Source organism: Cyprinodon variegatus, unplaced genomic scaffold (genome assembly GCF_000732505.1).
Source record: "Cyprinodon variegatus isolate N-32 unplaced genomic scaffold, C_variegatus-1.0 Scaffold391, whole genome shotgun sequence".
Taxonomy (NCBI): domain Eukaryota; kingdom Metazoa; phylum Chordata; class Actinopteri; order Cyprinodontiformes; family Cyprinodontidae; genus Cyprinodon; species Cyprinodon variegatus.
The window spans coordinates 595529-613899 of record NW_015150844.1 but is presented as its reverse complement, the minus strand read 5'-3'; the positions used below and the strand labels follow the sequence as shown (position 1 = coordinate 613899).

General features: G+C 38.9%; 1 protein-coding gene across 5 annotated transcripts in view; it reads right to left on the bottom strand.

Moving 5' to 3' along the window:
• LOC107092722 (poly(rC)-binding protein 3) overlaps nucleotides 1–18371 on the bottom strand; it is a 114275-nt gene that overhangs the window by 27126 nt on the left and 68778 nt on the right. For all 5 annotated transcript variants that reach the window (XM_015387349.1, XM_015387350.1, XM_015387346.1 and 2 more), the window contains 6 exons: nucleotides 9158–9314; nucleotides 8908–8931; nucleotides 8783–8815; nucleotides 6003–6119; nucleotides 4100–4231; nucleotides 643–771 (listed from right to left, as the gene is read on the bottom strand). In XM_015387349.1, coding sequence (XP_015242835.1) covers nucleotides 643–771; nucleotides 4100–4231; nucleotides 6003–6119; nucleotides 8783–8815; nucleotides 8908–8931; nucleotides 9158–9232 — 510 coding nt within the window. In that variant the 5' untranslated portion in view covers nucleotides 9233–9314. The remainder of the gene's footprint in view (nucleotides 1–642; nucleotides 772–4099; nucleotides 4232–6002; nucleotides 6120–8782; nucleotides 8816–8907; nucleotides 8932–9157; nucleotides 9315–18371) is intronic.

Sequence of the window (18371 nt, the reverse complement as noted above, 5' to 3'; positions counted from 1 at the left end):
TTCAGCATGGGGGTGAGTAGAAAATGAAGGCTAATCATGTTTTGGGTGTACTATTCCTTTAAAGCTCCCAAATGAACTGTAGGGTATATAAACATGACAAAAAAAAAAATAGTTAAAGGAGAATGGTTAAAGTCTTTAAAAAAATTTACTTTAAGAAAAAGCAAATCTTTCTAAGGAGCAACTTGTAAAAACTTCATCCCTATCAGTGGAATCAACTGATGTAAAGGCTGTCGTGAAGCTGCTGCATCCCCCCCATCCTGATGTAGCAGGAGCAGTGTAACCTGCTTACAAAATATCAGATGAGCCTAAGATGATTGAAACCCTGGAGGTCTTACAGGTTTATCAGTAAATAAAGCTTTCAGGGAGGTTGGTTGGGTAGCTATGCAAAATCATCTTTCTGCTTTTATTGTTATTCTTTTGCTTGGACCTTCAAAGAGGAAAATAAGATGAGCAGTATGAGCCGATCAGACTAAAAATTTGTTTTATTTCTCGGTAGCAAAGCAACAAAGTCCAGGATTAGTCTTCAGAATTGTAATATACCACAGTGTGACTCAGAATGCAGTTTTGGCTCTTCAAAGTTGGTTTAAAATTGCCTCTAAAGTTTAAACTGTTTTTTTTCCCGAAAGGTGTTTGTGACTTTACCTCCAGCATGACCACACAGATCTGTTTGACACACTGGATGATGGCTTCTGGGGTTCCAGAGATTGTCACGGCGCGCTCAGTGGAGTTAGGAAGCATGTCCCCCGCCACCTGAACCTGAGCCCCTGTAGACTGCAGAAGAAGGGGAGACTGTGAGAGATTAATGTTTGCAGGATAACTCTAACACCGACCACATACGCAGAGCCACTCACAGAGGTACCGACTTCTGCAGAGAAACAAAATGATCAGTTCTGTCAAGAACCTCCTCCAGGTCTACCATGGACATTTGTTTAATGGCTTCTGAGTTAATTGAACTAATTGAGATGTTAAGTTTGGCTTCATCTTTAATATTCCCCCAGCTGAGACATGTCCATCTGGGATAACAACATCCTGCCTTGAGGACATTCTGTTTGGCACTAGACCGCCCGTGTGGAATTTCTCACATCCCATCTGCTGACATTAACCTGAGGGAAAACACTCCGCCCATTCCTCTGAAAAAAGCACAGCATAAATTATTATAGTAGAAAGAAAATATAAGTGACTGCATCTTCCCTGGCCTTCAGTCTTTATCATTCCTGATTTCTGGAAAATCATTTTTAACATCATTATCATTCATGCATCAATAGGTCAGATATTTCAGGATGGATCTACAGATAAAGGCCAAATATGCTTTCAGGTCTCAACAGGAATGAACAGTTCTGACTTTGCCTCAAGCATCTGTTTTCTTCAGCACCTCGTCTCGGAAACTGTTCACACATTTTAGGATTGCCAGCTGGACCTTGACTGTGTGTGTCTTCACTGACCTCCAATTAGAAACGACTACTAATTACGAAACATGGGAATTATACAGTAATCCACCATAACACCCACACCGTCTACTGACACTTCTCTGGTCTCTGCATCCATATCCACTGATGTTTTGCAAAAATCTAAGATAATTCTAACCAGTTTGGGCTTCCCATTCAAATTATGAACAAACCAAACAGCCACGAACAGATTTAGATTTTTTCAGGAGTTTATTGAGCTATCAATGAGTAAAGAGGTTTGGAGAGAAGGGGAGGTGAGACTTGCAGTAAGGCAGATTGTCTCAGAAATATGACCGAGGTCTGTATATTCTCAAGTTTGATTATTGTAATTTCTCTGTCAGGGAATCTCTTACAATGATATGAAAGCGAATCCAAAGTGCTCGAGGCTAAAATGAATTTCTTATTCGGATGAGAATAAGAAATACATTTTAGCCTCCGTCTATTGGTTCACTGTTACATCCAGGGTTCCTGCAGTTTCTAGAACACAATGAAGATCTTCTTTAACCATAAGGCTCTGTTCCTTCTTAGACTTAGACTTTTTATTGTCAGTTTGCATACACAGAGTGTATACAAATTTAGTTTAGCATAGCTTTTCAGACAGTAAATTAACATTTTGTCATTCTGTGTTTTCTTGTCCATTTCTTTAGTTTTCATTTTGTGTTATATTTAAGCATTCTGACATTTTTGAGTTGCTCCCTGTTGCCCCCTTGTGCTGTTCTCCTTTCCCTCAGTTCCTTCTAGTTACTTCATCCTTCACCTGCTCCCTATCAGATAGTTAGTCCTCCCATTGTTTCTTCATCCATCTTCTAACACGCTTAATCCCAAGTGGAGTTGCAAGGGGTGCTGGTGCCTATATCTCCAGCTGTCAAAGGGCGAAAGGCGGGGTACACCCTGGACAGGTTGCCAGTCCATCAAAGGGCTCCCATTGTTTCTGTCTCCCATATATACACCTTGTGTTCAGTTATTCTTTGCTGGTTTCATTTTGTTACTTGGCTCCCCATGTGTGTTTTCTCCTGAGGTCTCCTGGTTTTTGGTTTCCTGTATTTTGTCTCTGTTGCCTTCTTGATTTTATCAATCCTGCAAGAACTCATCTCTGCCTCCCTCATCTCTGCATTTGGGTCCTTGACCAACCTCCAACCAACCTTGACAAAAGTTACATCTCCTTGAAGTCCCTGTGGTGGTAATCTAAGTGTCTATGAGAAAATTAAAAGGTCTCCCCCTACTGACTCTGGCTGAAAAATCAGACTTGCAGATTTCTCTGCCACTGAGCTGGTGACAGTCTTCTGACTTTGTTTTGGTTCTTCATAGTAACCCAATATAAATCTGCTGCCATCAATTAGTAGTGATGGGAATCACTGTTTGTTTGAGTGAACTAAAACACTAAATCAGTACAATCAATTTATTTACGCAGAAGACGTGTTCACAGAGTCACTCAGTACTATGACTGCATTTCCAAAATTAGACAATTGAGTAATTAACTCATTTAACCCATTCCCTTGGGTAGCAGAGGGCTGCTATTGTGTGGCGCTGAAGAGCAATGTGTGGCTAAGGTTCTTGCTCAGAGACCCAGAGTGCTGGGTGTGGAGATTGAACCGGGTACTTGCAACTTTTTCAGAGCACAAGCACATTGCTCTAATGACAAGGTCAACACTCCCCCTTACATTCTGAATTGGCACTAGTTAAGGCTTTAATTAGATTACGTGTGCTGAATAGTTTTAATAGACTTTCATGGTTCCTTTCATGGAATCTTTTAGTCTCACCTTACCTTGTTTTGAAGTCTTGGCAACCGGAAGTCATTTGTCTCAGATGAAAAACTAGGTAAATATGGCTTTATAGTGACTTTTAGAAGTAAAAAAAATTGTAACTTAGTAAAACATTTACAGGCCACATCTGAAAGAAATTGTTACATAAATCGCTATTATCTAATCCAGATTACTGTATGTCTGTCCTTCCTCAGTTCATTTATATATAATACGTTAGCAGGTGAAACAGCACCACTCTCATTGTAGTCTGAATACTGCATGAATGAGGCATGAGTCGTTCAGGTCCAAACGCAGACTGACAGTGTCAACAAATCAGCCATTTGTTTGTCCACTGGAGACCATCGGCATGAATGACTCCTTATTCACAGCTCGAGTGAATCCCAACCTGATTCCTATTGTGAGTGAGTTACCTAACCATCACTATTAAAGACCAATGCGAATCAGTGCCATTTAAGGTTAGTAAGCCATGGATTTTGGAGGTCTATGATGTGGTCAAGCCAGGAAAAAAGGTAAAAGAAAACCATTGCCTCAAGATGAAAGGAAGGAAAACATATATCAGATTGGGGCAGGGTTTGAACAAGGTATTTACTCTGTGGTAAGACCTTAAATTAAGAAACAAAGATGTCATAGTAATACAAACCTGAAAATTCTGTTATTGGACTGGTATGTACCGTATGTCCTAACCACTATCTAATCAAACTTTAGATTAGATTAGATAAGACAGTGCTCTTTTCAGAAGCTCCTGTTGGGGAAATGATGCTAAAAATGTACTCAGTGAGTCTTTTATCAGTTTCAATGAATGATTTGGTGCACTGATAATGGACAAATCCTATTTGGTTTCCAAACTTGTACACATGCATTAACTCAGTAGATCTACTTTATTTTACTTACCTCTCTCATCTCTTTGATTTTGGATCCTCCCTTCCCGATGAGAGAGCCACACTGACTGGCTGGTACAACAAGCCTTAGGGTGACCGGCGGCTTGCTGGTGGCTGGACTGTTACTCATGGAATTGATTATGTCCTGGAAGAAAGCAGAACCTAATTCATTTTGTAGCAGTAATGTGGCCCCAAACATTCATGATGTTTAATTGAATTAGTAAAACCCATCCATACAAAGCAAATCAACTGAAAAATGTGTTCATTTTTCTATGTGTGCTAAATTGGAAGTGTTTTTTTTTTTTGGCATACTAGCATTGGGAGCCATCCTTTTGATCTACAAACTTCACAAAAACAATTATTAAAACAGAACTTTGTATCTGCAGTCACACTGTTTAAGCAGTATTGCTGGGAAACAAGGTCACTAATTAAATTAGACTGTTTTTGCTTATGTGTTGGCTGTAACACTCTTTTTTTAATTACCACAAGTGCCAAAGATTGGAGTTTGCATCTTTGGATTAAAACAAAACTATATTTTTTTTTCTAAGCAGGACGAAGAACTCTAAACATGTGTGAAAATAAAGTGAGAATAATGTGAGATTAAATGTGTAATTTAGTCTGGCCCCCATCAATGAGACATCAGAAGATTGTTAACTGTTGTCTGACCAATGAGCGCAACTGTCTGTTGACGTAGTAAGTGCGACAGAAAGCTGGTGGGGGAGTGTAAGCAAACAGCCTGTCGGTAAAACAGCGAATACGTCCTTCTTAAAAATTAATTAGCGTAGAGTCTCTTCCTGCTCATGTTTCAACGGAAACCCCAAGTTTAATCCTTCCAAAACTGACTCCAAATCTGAGTCAAACAAGAACTGTGCAATAGTTGTTGTCATCTTCCTTGTTGTGCTTTCTTCAGCGTCACGCAGATTCATTGTCATCCGACCTTCAAAACGCTGCCTGCTTTGCATCCAAAAATTCAAAACACGTCTCTGCACTGAAAAAAGTTATGCAAACGCTTTTTGCATTTACTTAATTATATTTAGTTACTTTAACACAGTTGTTTTATGTCCTACCTTGCTAACATGAAACAATTGGGTTAAAGTAACTAAATATGATTAAGTAAATCCCAAAGACATTGATCGACGCTAGACCACTCGCAGGCAAAAGTTATTTTTGCTGCTGGCCGGTGGGGCTAGTTTACTAGGCTATAGATTATGAATAAACCATGAAATGACCATCCTAAGTGAGGTAATAAAAGGCAAATGAAGTTTTTTTTCTGTTGTATTTCAAAGGCTTTTCACCTCTCATCCAAAAGACTTCTTCTGCACAGCTGTATATGACTAGACGCTATAGGATGAAAGCTGTTGGATTTGTGTATTTTAAAGTATTAGTGGAGACACAGAGATCCAACAAAACACAATTCTGACCAAGAGTGAAGTTGGTCCTGCCTTATAGATAGCATTCCTTATTGAGGCCTTTCCTGCCATTTTCCACTGCTTCTACTGCTAGAAAAATATAGATGTCAAAAGATGCCATATCTAAGTTTAAATGTCTTTAACAGATAAGAGAAATTATCTAGTTGCCTCATTTTTATAAAACCTTGATTTATTCAAAATGAAGCTGTTTATATCAGGCTCTGTACACAGGCTTTTTGCCCTTCATTTTTCCTCTTTGCACTTTCTAATAGTTTAGCATTGAAAGACTATCACCAGAGAAACTTTTTTTTTTATCATTTCTCCACTTCACACATTACTATCACAGCAAAATCGTAACATGCTTTGTGAGGCATAATAATCGGCCTCCACATTTTTTCATTTAAAAGACAAAATAAATAGACAAGCTCATAAAAAAACTTAAACCAAGTACTATTGGATTTGTAATTGTTTATAATGAGAGAAAGGTACCATCAGGATAATCCGTACCTCTTCAAATTTATAGGCAATCATAGCAAAAGCCTTGAATATGGTATCTGTAGGTCCAGTGATGGTCACAATTCTCTCTGGACAGTTTCCTTCTGAAATGTTGATTCTTGCCCCGCTCTGGAAGCAGAAAATAGACACTCATGAAAACAGTACCTAGAAAGGTGTTCACATAAACACCTCTGATAAGTATACATATGCTTTGTGTAGCATGCTGTCATAAGTGTTAGCATGCTAGCCCTAAAAGTATTTCTTAATAAACATCCAGAACATGGCAATATAGGTCAGAGGTCAATAAATGCTCTGCAAGAATGATATATGTGTACGGTCTCCACTGGGCAGCAAAGCAAAGGGACATTATTCTGCTGTTACAACCCTAATTTAGCAAGTCTTGCAGTTTTTTTCATTTTTTCCTGCATTAACTACAAGACATATGAATTGTGTGCGACACATGGAGGGGTAACCTAAGAATATTTCCTTAAAGTTTCACCATTTGGTTCTTGTGGGAAGGTGAATGTGATAAAAGGTGCAATGAGATGCTCAGATTTGTCATGATAAAAGTAAAAATTTATTTAAATTGAGGAACACTTTACTCGGGCAAAGATGATAAGGTTTGGTCCCTTTTCATAGAGAGTAAAAAATACTCTTTTGATAGAGTTGCTTTTTAAGAGTGAAATGTCCCCAATTCAGAGTTGGATCCACTGAAAGACATTTATTTATGCCTCAAATCTTACTCTTTTTTGAACTAGTACAGTAGAAGCCATTCAAAATTTCCCCACTTTCCTTGATGGGCCCTTAGCTTGTCCCATACAATTCCAACATCAATCTTTATAATAAGACATTCTTTCTGTCATGATTGGTGGACATTAAGATCTAAATAGAAGCGTCATCTCCCTGTGATTCAGTTAAAGGCTGCAGTCAGAGATCAAATATGCATACCCAGGAGGAGGAGGGGGTCACTCCAGTGGCTGGAAGTTGAAAGGGATTTTGCTGGGAGTTGCAGAGAAGTTGGCTGCCATTCGGCTCCCGTTTGGTTACAGTAGCAGCCATTTTGAATGGCCACTACTGTAACCTTTATTTCATAATAGAAAGTAAATGGGGTTGAGAAGGGTTGAAGACACACAGCAACCATCAACAGGCGTAGGCTCAAACCTATGACAACCATGTTATGGTGTGGTACCGCCATGCCCCATGCTCAACATAGCATATTGTGCATGGCCAGAAATGGCAGAGAAAATGGAACAGTTAACTCAAGCTCCACCCTCTAAATTGATCGCTCCTACCCGTGTTCAAAATATCAGTCATTCAACATAAGGGGGAAAAAAACACTATTTTTGAGGAAAAATGCTTTTAACTTAAAATAATAATAATAATAACAGCCTTTTTTCCTGTGTGAGAGTGAAGTATGTTCTGGTAAGGTAATTTGTAAGCTTAGGTCCGGTAGGATAAGTTAAGGTGAGTGTGGTGAGAAAAAGTATCATAAGGTTAGGTTGGCCAAGAGGAACTTGTGCTAAAAAGAAAGCAGTAAGGGGAAAACAGCCAGTCGACCGCAAGCATTTTTTTTCTGCAAACCAAATAAGAAATACTTGATACAATGGAGTGTGAAACACAGAATGCAGCTATACGCTCCAGAGGGTAACATTGCTAGTGTAGAAAAGTCGCTTTACAGCTATGTTGTCCTTTCTAAAAGATTTAATTCCTCCATTTATTTCTGAAATAAGTAAAAACGTAATAACTGTCTTGAGCTTTTTAAAAGCAGACAGTTTTAATCTTATCAAAATTGACTGCTCTGTTGCTGGGCAGACTAAGAGCCTAAGGCCCACTGATAAAAATCATCAGCAAAATATTTATCAAAGATCTGGTGTTAATGGCAAAGGAATCATTTTCTTTTTCTAAATAAATAAATTATAACAAAATCTGTCTGCTTCAAGAACAACCACCCAGAGCTCAGGATGTAAATTTATATCATAAAGTAAGAGTACTCCATGTGGGACGTCTAGGTGCCATGTTAAGAAACCCTGGCTAGAATGAAGAAGATATTTTAGGTTTTCAGTGACTAAACACAGATTTATTCTTAGCTAAAGAAACAAGTTATTGAAATGTTTTCAGGTCTTTCGCACATAAACCTTGAATAAGGCCTTGATGTATGCTGATTTACGACAAAAGTATACCTAGTTGGATTATTTTATCAAATATTAGATTTACTAGAAAAATATTAGATTTCTTGTTGTTGTTTTTTTGTGTTATTTAGAGTTTCCGTTTGATCATTTGGAACTATTTTGCTATGAGAGGCAAAGGTCTGAGTCCCGGTGTTCTGTCAGATCAGCATACCCCATCAGACCAGCACGCCTATACTCAATACACATGCACAAGACGTCAGATTTGCGTTTAGACCTTTAGTTTTGTACAAAAAATAGACTTCAAATTACCTCGACGGGTGATTATCCCTTTAATGTAAGGTCAGATCAACAGACATTCAAAAAAACTCCACCAAGTAAGTAATTAAATAGTTTTTGGTACACGACCAAAGGGATACACGCCTGTTGAGGTAGTTTAAAGGGTATTTTTTGTAAAAAAAAAAAAAAAAACTATAAGGATAAATTAAAGGGATAGACTAAAGAGATCCTCATGTAATCAGTAATGTGCTGCCAGTGTTAGCAAAATATCAATGCAGAAACAGTAGGACATATTATGGTTTATTATGTTCATAAATAAATTAATGTTACTCCCAGAAAAGTTATCCAAACATCTTTAATTCCTATTATTTGTCTTCATAAACTCACCTCGTCTCGCATCTTTTTTACAGTTTCTCCTTTCTGTAGCATAAAAACCAAATACAAAGCATCGGAGGTTAAATCCACATCTCTTTAGGAAGTTTCATTTTCCGTATGTGAGAAGGAATACTCACCTTACCAATTATACTCCCCACCTCCTGAAAGAATAAACATCTTTGTAGAGTCTTACAGGCAAAATATTGTATCAAAATGTACAGTATTGTGGATAATTTATGGCATTTAACATAATTGTGTACTGGATGTCCAACAATAGTAGTTAATATTAACTACAGTTAGCTGCAGTGCTCCATTTTCTACATCTGCTAAAGTCCAGATGTGAATCAGGAAAAAATCTCTGTAATCCACATTCAAGGTTTGTCTTACTTTTCCATGCATGAGGAGGCGGATGGTCAGAGTGACATTCAGCCCACCCTCTGACTGGACTTTGCTGTTCTCCATGCTGGGGGATGTGGGAATGGCTCTGCCCTTTAATGTCCTCTGAGGAAGATGGAGTACTGTTATATTCCAGCCAGCCAGTCACCTATCAAAGTAAACATCAGATAAAGACTCATTAAAACCAGTCTGTTTGCCTAAATGTTTAAAAGTTTGGAACTAAAAAAAAAAAGGAAAAATTCAACAGCATATCTTTCTTATTTTTATTAGTTTTACAGATTTTAGAGGAAATTGGATCCTTTCTAGTTATTATTGATACCATAAAGCATTTTATAATTACCATCCTCATTTTGAATTACTTCAGAGAAAGGTAAAAGAAGTGTCACTCTCATGAATCCAATGAATGCTTTTTCACATGACAGAAACATGGTTATGAAAAACAATAAAAATATCTTAAACCATTTAAAAAAATATCATGAAGTCTGATTTCACACTCTGATTCGCTTTTAATCAAGACCACATCATCGTTTTTATTTTCCAAGTGTGTTTAAAGATGTTCAGTGTTTCGGTGTGCAGTTATTTCAGACTTTGGGAATTCACTGATAAGGAATTTCTCCACTGCGAACGTCGAGACTGACATTTAAACTAAGTCCATTGTCTCCACGTCTTTTAAAACCGTACTGATTTCTACTCATTGTAACATTCCCATTTGCTTGTACCCCCCTGGCGTGAGTTTTGTTCCTTTTGCAAGAAGAACGTGGTTAAAATGGTAATGTGCATCGCAGCCTGTTCAGGCTTGATATAATCAGCCACCTTGTTTCATTCTGCTGCAGGGCGCGCTCCTCATTCTCTGTTTTCTGCTTTTAGAGGAGCACAACAGCATCCAGCTACAGGTTATAATTTTCGGCTAGACACTGCTTTATCGTGGCGTTCTCAAACACAAACAGAACAATAGTTATCTAGGAAAAAAAAGATGAGAAGGCATTGTGGGGGGGGTGGGGGGTGAATCGGCTCTTTGGATAATGGTTTATGCAGCACCTCTCTGGATAATAGCAGAGTACATGAATAGCATCAGATTGATATTTTCAACAGGTTTCATTTTCCTAGTGTAAGATTTCCAAGAAGGATTTTAAAGACTTAGTTGGAACAATGCTTACTTCCCTCATTGGTCATTCTGCCATTCAGTTTCTTAGACAGACTTATTATCCCAGAACATATGGATCAGGGGTCACCAACTTCATGGCTACCGAGTCATAGGAAGGGCTACCAATACTGACCTATGAACTGGAGGGATCAGTGTTCACATACAGTAAATCTCATCCATAAAAACTAATTTTTATTCTTATTTTATTCTTTTATTCATTTCTAATTTTCTTTTTAATATTGTCATTTTGAAACCGCTGAAATATGATGAAATAGTAAACATGATGAAATAATACATAAATTATTAAAAAGAAGAGCAACAGAATAAAAAAAAAATAAACTTAGGCGAAGTCAAAACGAACACGAAACGCTGATATTTTCCAAAACGTTTGTCGTAAAGACGGAGACGTAAAATAAATGTGAGCGTCCACACAAATGCATGAAAACGCTGCAAAATGTATGCCAGGCCTGTAAATAGCGCTGTGGTGCCAAAGCAAAAATAAGCGACGAAATGTTGGGCATGCGCACTAATATTTATACATGTTTGCCCTGCGGGCCCATTTTCGTGGTTAAGTCAAATTCAGGTGCTGAACTATGTCGTCGATATTGCTCTGTTCTTCCTGGAGATATTCCAGAAGAAGATTCTGTTGTAAGCCTGACAGCAGGGTGAGTAGCATTAGCAGCAACGCCGCCATTGTTGTTTTGATACTGTGTCGTGCATGCGTGTTTAGAGGTGACGCTATGACGCATGCGTGTAAAAAAAAAAATGCGGTTAGAGCGTAAAGATTGAAACGCGAAAACGGCGTTTCGAAATCTTCCCACTCTGAAGGCTGAATAAAAAAAAGATCGTTTACAGACCCCCGAAACGCCGGCTTCGTGTGGATGAGAGGCTGGTTTGGTGAAAAATTTGTGCGTTTAGGCCAGGGTTTGACTTCGTGTGGACGGGGCCTTAACCCACCGAGTGAGTTCTTCTGACGAAGAGGGCACCCCATGTGGTCCTTGAGGGCCCCTTGGTGCCCGCGGGCACCGCGTTGGTGACCCCTGATATGGATTAAGAAGATTGCAGCCATTTTTGTTTAGTTAGCTGAAGGTGGTATAGCAGATAAAAAAGGTTAAAAAAAGAGAAACCCAGACACCTCTGTGGTGAGACTATTATTTGGGATTTTGAAGCATTTCCAGGTTAAAACTGACATCCAACCCCTCCAGCAAGAAGGAAGACTACTCCAGGACACCAGGACTGACCTAAATAGCCTCCAAAAGGACAATATTGAAAACCCAAACCATCTAAAATTACTTATATCAATCCAAAGGGCCAGTGTCTGTAATCCACACCAGTAAGTCCAACATGGATTAGTCCTGATCTTGAGCTATAAAAAGGCTGGGGTGAATTTAAAGGGGCTTAACATGCAAGAAACATCTCAGCTTGAAGTGAGGAGTGGTGAAGCCATATATTGGTGTCAGAGATTATTGTCTCCAAGTAACATCTCACTGATGTTATGCTAACCAAATAGAGGTAAGAGTGGGGTGTCCTAATTTTTTTCCTTACCCATTGATAGCTTTTATTTATCAAGTTTTTTTTTTTTTTTTTTCAAAGTCCATCTCTTTGAGAAACACCTTGTAAAAGCAGCATTTTATGTTTTACAAAGAAACAAAAATTTCCTCTTAATCATTTGAAAAAAAAATTAAGCAGTTAAAGGGAGGCCGTGAAGGTTTGCTAACTACTGAACCTAACCAAGAACTTATCTAACAGTTCACATTGGGTCAGTATAGTCATTTTATTAAGTCCATAGGCCCAAATGCACAGATTTATTCAGGGGAATAACAGCAACAGAAGCAATTATGCAAGTTGCTTTGAGACGAGGACAGACTCTTTAATCACACGAAGAGGAAGCGTCTGACTGATGGCGAGTGACCTCCAACACTCAACTCTGGAATAGTTACAGACGCCTGAGAGAAAAATTTATCATAGTTATACTACTCCTTTAAATAAGAATATCAGTTTTAAATCCAGGAATTAATTATATGAATAAGCAAAATCTATTAAAAAATTTTAATTTCAACAATTTACATAATTGATGCTTATACAAGCATCTGAAAGTATGCTGTCAATCCAGCCTGGTTGTTTGGATTTATGGGCTGGCTTGCTGCTTGCCTGTTCCTGCTGTGCTCTACTCTGTTAATTAAAGTGAGCAGATTCACCTGCAACTCTCCCAATTACCCTCATTCTTCTCAGCTGTTAATTTGACTATTTATACCTGCCTCTATCAGCTTTTCAAAGCCATATTTTCTCTTCCTCCTTGCCTGCATGAGGTTCTGTTCAGTGTTAGTGTGCACCACCTGCCATTAAGGGTTCCTGTGTTCACCCTAGTGATGGACATTTTCAAAGATCCGTGAACCAATGAACCAGTTTGATACAATTGGCTAAAACTCAACACCATGCTTGATGTATTTGATAATACGGGTAGATAGGCCTGGGAACTACATTTGAACACATTATTATAGGGCTGAACTAATCTGTTCATGATGATGATGATAAAAATAATTTAAAAAACAAATGTCTGACCTGCGAAATTGCAACATGATAAATAGCCCTTCTGATGCACCACAGCTATATGGCAGTGTGGTCCAGCAACTATTTTATCGAATTATAATGTGTGTCCTGGCTTTTCAAGCCCATGTTGATCTGCTTGCGTGATCTGCAAACATGCATGACTTGCACTCAGGAAACTGTACCATCGATTCCAGTCCAGGTCCTCTATCGCGTACCTAATCATGAGTATATATTGTTTCTACTTTATTTAAATTAGGACACTTGTCGGCCCCGTGTAGCACAGTATTAAAGTAGACTGCACCTACAACTAAATAAATACTTTCATAAAATAACCTTGAAATAGTAATTTAAATGATTCTAATCAGCTCTTCTGCCCAGTTATTTCCACAGGTTCTCCACATTCCTCCTGTGGTTCTGACTGATAAAGATTGTATTAAAAGAGAATTATCAGGAGCTAAATAGTGTTTATATAGTAGTTTATATATGGCACTGGCTTTCCTTCCATGTCCCTTCCTCTCTTTACTCACCCAGTTACACGCATTTCACTACAAGACATCTTTTTTCTTTATGTATAAACTAAACTAACCTGATCTTTAATTTATTTTGCTTTTAAACGAACCTATTCTAAGCTATATAATTTAGGGATCTAACTGATAAGATGTCATTTGTGAATGAATATGTTATGAATGAATAAGTGGATGAATGTAGTTGGTATAGGTGTGTGTGTCTTTCTGAGTCTTTAATGTGTGTGTGTATCGTTCTATTTTTGTTCTATGTGTAATTACACATAGAACAAAAATAGACCTAAATATGAAACGTATTCCCTGTCTTTGAATAAAACTTGAAATGGAAAAAAAAAAAAAAATGCGGTTTGAGTTGCAATTCTGATGCATTTTAATAATTTAATAGTATTGAAACGCCCAGATTCTTTGAATTAACTGAAGTTTGACATGAAGTGTTACGTTATGAGGCCTCGCTAGTAGCAGTCACATGACTGGGGTGCGCCCGAAATATTTCTCAGGGACACATAAATAAATAAAATAAAAATGCGGACACACATTCACACATAACACTCACATCCAATAATACTAGGACCAAAGACCCGGTGGCCCCTGTGGTTGGTCCCGGGACTATCGGATGACCCAATAAGTGAACCTAAAATCCGGATGTGGGGGGGGAGTGGCGACACCGCCACACCAACCCATCTCATTCCTGCTTCAAGCCCGGCCCCCCACCCCTCACACAGACCGTACCACCCACAGCAAGAGCCCCCCCCGGGGGCACCCACCCCAAAAAAAAACAAAAACAAAAAAAAAAACACTTCTGCTTCAGGGACACTTCTGCTTCACAAAGGACAACGCTGTGTCGAGCAGACTGACTCAGGCCTAATATCACTCGCTCACCCTGCCCTGAATGGAATTGGCATTTAACTCTGGTCATGTCCTGGACTGCCTCCGACTGTCATGAGTCTATTCCTCCTTATATCAGCCATATCAAAGCTAGTCATCAGCCTAGTAGCCATTTCCCGTCTTCTCAAAGCCTGCTTGGCAGCTATTATCCACCTGGTCAAAGTGCAGCACAGTCCGGGATATACAAAAAATAACTACAAGTACCATGACAGGATGGAAATCTGGTTCTCGGGTTTCTTATAACACCATATATCAAATTCAGTTATTCTGTAGGCTACAGAATAACTACATTTCCTTTTATTTATTTCTTCCAGCTAAAGTTACAGTGAATTCTATTAAAGCAAAACTGATGTAGAGGACAGAAAAGATTTGTTGAACTGTTGGCTTGATTGTTGAAAGGTGTGATTTTTCGGATTTATATTCTTTTGGGGGAATATTTGATGTCTTCACGTCTCTGTGGTACCAAAGTAATTAGAAGCACATGGACAATAAGTAATTTGATGTGGTATGAATGTGTTAAGTTTTCTCCTGGCGTAATGATTTTGGTGCTTTTCCCAAACATAGTGCTGCAGCCAAATGTGTTAACAAGCTGAGGAGATGGATAATCCCTTAGGATCGTTTCACACTTGGATCAGATTTTCTCATTAATATTGATGTTTCTGAAACAAATTCAAGGGTTGCTTCAAGTTCTACTTTAAGCAAGCTTTTTTGTACAAACTTAGGATTGAAGCTGCAATGATTTATGTTTAAACCAATTTAAAGCACACAAGGTTATCAATAACTCATCCTAGGAAACTGAAAACGAGTGAATGGAAACAGATCCGTTGTTCTGAAGCATTATGTTTAACTAGCCAAAGGAGCAAGGGAGCTGCTGTTGGTGATTTATTTTTATATTTAGTTTGAAACAAACCATTTCCACTTTCAGCAACAAATATTTATTATCATAAACAAATTGAATTGCATTTCCTCTAAGACCCCTAATATATATTTTTTTTTTATGTGGAGTTGATAACTTCAAAAAATAAACTTTTTAGTCCTGAAAGGCAGCAGATAAGCAAGAAACATTAACACACCTTTTGCCAACAGCTTTTGCTAAAACAAAAGAAAAACACAATCAGTAGAAAATCATGATTTATAGTAGAAAACAAAGTGTCCCCAAAATTACAGAGATATCATTTGTTCATGCAGACCTGTGGAATGCTTTGCATTTCATTATACCGATAAGACACAGAGGATGACATTTAAAATAGCAGCATTTCCAAATCTATCAGGTGCTGGACCTGATAGATTTGGAAAGGGGTCCAGGTATGCTTTTACATAAGTCCAAGTAGGCATAATGTGCAGTGTTATCTCTATGTTGACCAAGCAGATGTCACAGCAGTGCACTAAGAAAATCCCTATCCTTATTTTCTGATACTGTTTTGTTTTTCTAACCACCTACTCATGCAGAATTACATTAAATAATGTAGCTACATGGCATGTAAATATAAACCAAAGAGAAGATTAGGCGATTAGGGCATTGACCCTCGTCCTCCTGGGCTGCATTATGTGAAAATGGGCTGGGGAGAGAAGTGCAGGCTCCAGGCCCTGATGGTAGATCTTTGTCATGATGCCCATGAATTTCATGCACATGTTGAAAACATCTAAGAAATTCCAAAAAAGTAAAGAAAAAAAACAAAACAAAGCAAAGAAAAACAATTCACTAGGCTTTGTTTCCAAGTTTGAAGATGTTTTGCTTCACATCCAGGAAGCTTTTTCCAATTCAAAATGTCAGAAATGGCAATTGAGTTCAAGGCTCTTATACAGTGGCCCGACAAAGCCTTTAAAAAACATGCAAATTGAAAAATTGGACGAACGAGTCCACCCCTTTGGAATAGGGGTCATTTGGCTTCTTTTGTTGGCCTGCAATGCCCCATACCTGCCTGTGAAAAGACATGCATTCAAGTTTTCCTCTCCTTCTTGCTTCTCTTGCAATGATATCTTTAGTCTGGTACCTATGCAGACAAAGAATCCTTAGGGGAGGTAGGCCACTGCGGGTGGATTAACCGTGAGGGAGCGGTGCGCTCCACAAGTTCTGGCAGGGTTGGGAGTAGCACCCTTTAAAATCGTTGGTAAAGGAGGATTGGAAAAGTGAAAATGACAATGACTTTCAGTTTCCTCTGGTACGGTAAATGCATATCGTATTTTAGCGACTATAAGGCGCATAAAAACGTCTTTTTTTCCATCAAAATGTGCGGTGTGCCCTACAGTGCGGTGCGCCCTATGTGTGTTGTTACTGCGGACGTTGTTGAGACCACCATGAGAACGTTAAAGGGGGAAGTGTGGGCGTGGATTGTGTATAAAAGAACAGGTATGTGCTTTCTGCAGAACATTGTTGTCTTGTTGCTGGATGGATGAGAAGATGATGAAAGAGTGGCTGAGGGAGGTGTATGTAAGGACACCAGGTGGTTTTTTCCACGCATCACCATCGCTGTTATTCTGTGACTCCATGCGTGCTCATCTCACAGCCAATGTGAAAAACAAGGTGAAACAAATGAACGCTGTGCTTGTTGTTATTCCGGGAGGTCTGACAAAGGAACTTCAACCACTGGACAAATCGGTGTGAACCGGCCGTTCAAAGTAAGGCTGCGAGCGGCATGGGAGCGATGGATGACAGACGGAGACCACAGTTTCACGAAAAGTGGAAGGCAGCGCCGGGCAAGTTACGCCACAGTTTGCGGATGGATTGTAGATGCTTGGGCTAACATGTCTGCTGGCACTGTTGTTCAAGCTTTCGCAAAAGCCGGCATCATTTCCGAGGAGCCGCGCAGCACGGAGAGTGACTCTGACAGCGAAGAAGGGGAGATTGTCATGACTGATTTATTGCAGCTGTTTAATTCAGAAACAGAGGATGATGACTTCGATGGGTTTGATTGATACTTTGTAATAAATACATGAATAAAGCACAAACATACTCAGTTTTGCTCCCGCTCTATTTTTAAATACGCAGTAGAGGTGTTTAAACGTAGTAGAGGATATGTCCCGATATATAAAACCCTATGTGCCCTATGTGTGTGTTAAATACAGTATTGGCACACATAACTGAGACTGCGCCTTTTAGTATGGTGCACCTTATGGTCATGAAAATACGGTATGTCCTAAAGCCTACTGCGATTCTCCAGATTGCCTAACGTGGGATGGCCCATGTTTCCTAACAACTTACAGGGTCAAATCCTCAGATGCAAGTGCCATGGATTACATTAGCTCTACCTGTCCCTCCAGGTCTTCTCATACCTGGTCTAACTTACTGTAGAGCTGAGCATGTTAACTTCAAACTCAGAGACCAGATAATCCCAGTGCTGGTGGAGCAATTGGTAAGAGCCTCCAGTGCAATGTCCTTATTTTAACTTAATTTTTCTCTCTTACAAGCTATCACCAATCCCTAATGCAGTGTTTTTCAATCCTGGTCCTCAAGGCACCCTGCTCTCCATGTTTTGGATGTTTCAGAGGTTCAGCACACCTGATTCAGATGATTGCAGTTCAGCAAAGCCTGATAATCTGCTATCAATTGACAACAGGTGTGTGAAAGCTGGGAAACATCTAAGAAATGCAGGGCAGTGTGCCTTGAGGACCATGTTTGAAAAACACTGCCCTAATGGACACTCTGAGGACCACAGGAATAGTATAGCAGAGGCATGTGGTTAATAAGTGGCCATTTGTTAGGGAAAAACAAGCAAAAAAGTTTGATTTCACCAGTGCAGTTTGTCCTGCATCTGATCTGTTCACATGCTAACAGGATGTCAACAAAATCACTTCTAAAGATGATCGAAAAACCATTTAAAAATCTACTTTTAGATCGCTATAAAAAATTATCAATAAGGCTAAAAAAAAGTCAAGAGTGGTGTGTTTTGTTTTTTTGTGCAACCATAGGGTTTAGGCCAACTCTCAACAAATAGAGTCAAATAAAATGAATAAGGCCATGTGACCTAAAACAATGTGTTTTCTCAGACATCTCCTAAAGCCTTGCTGAAAAGTCGACAACCTGAAATAAATTATAATCCTGTAGAAGATCTTTTCTGGAACAGTTTTGGATCAGTTTTGGATCTAATCAGGATTTCTGCCA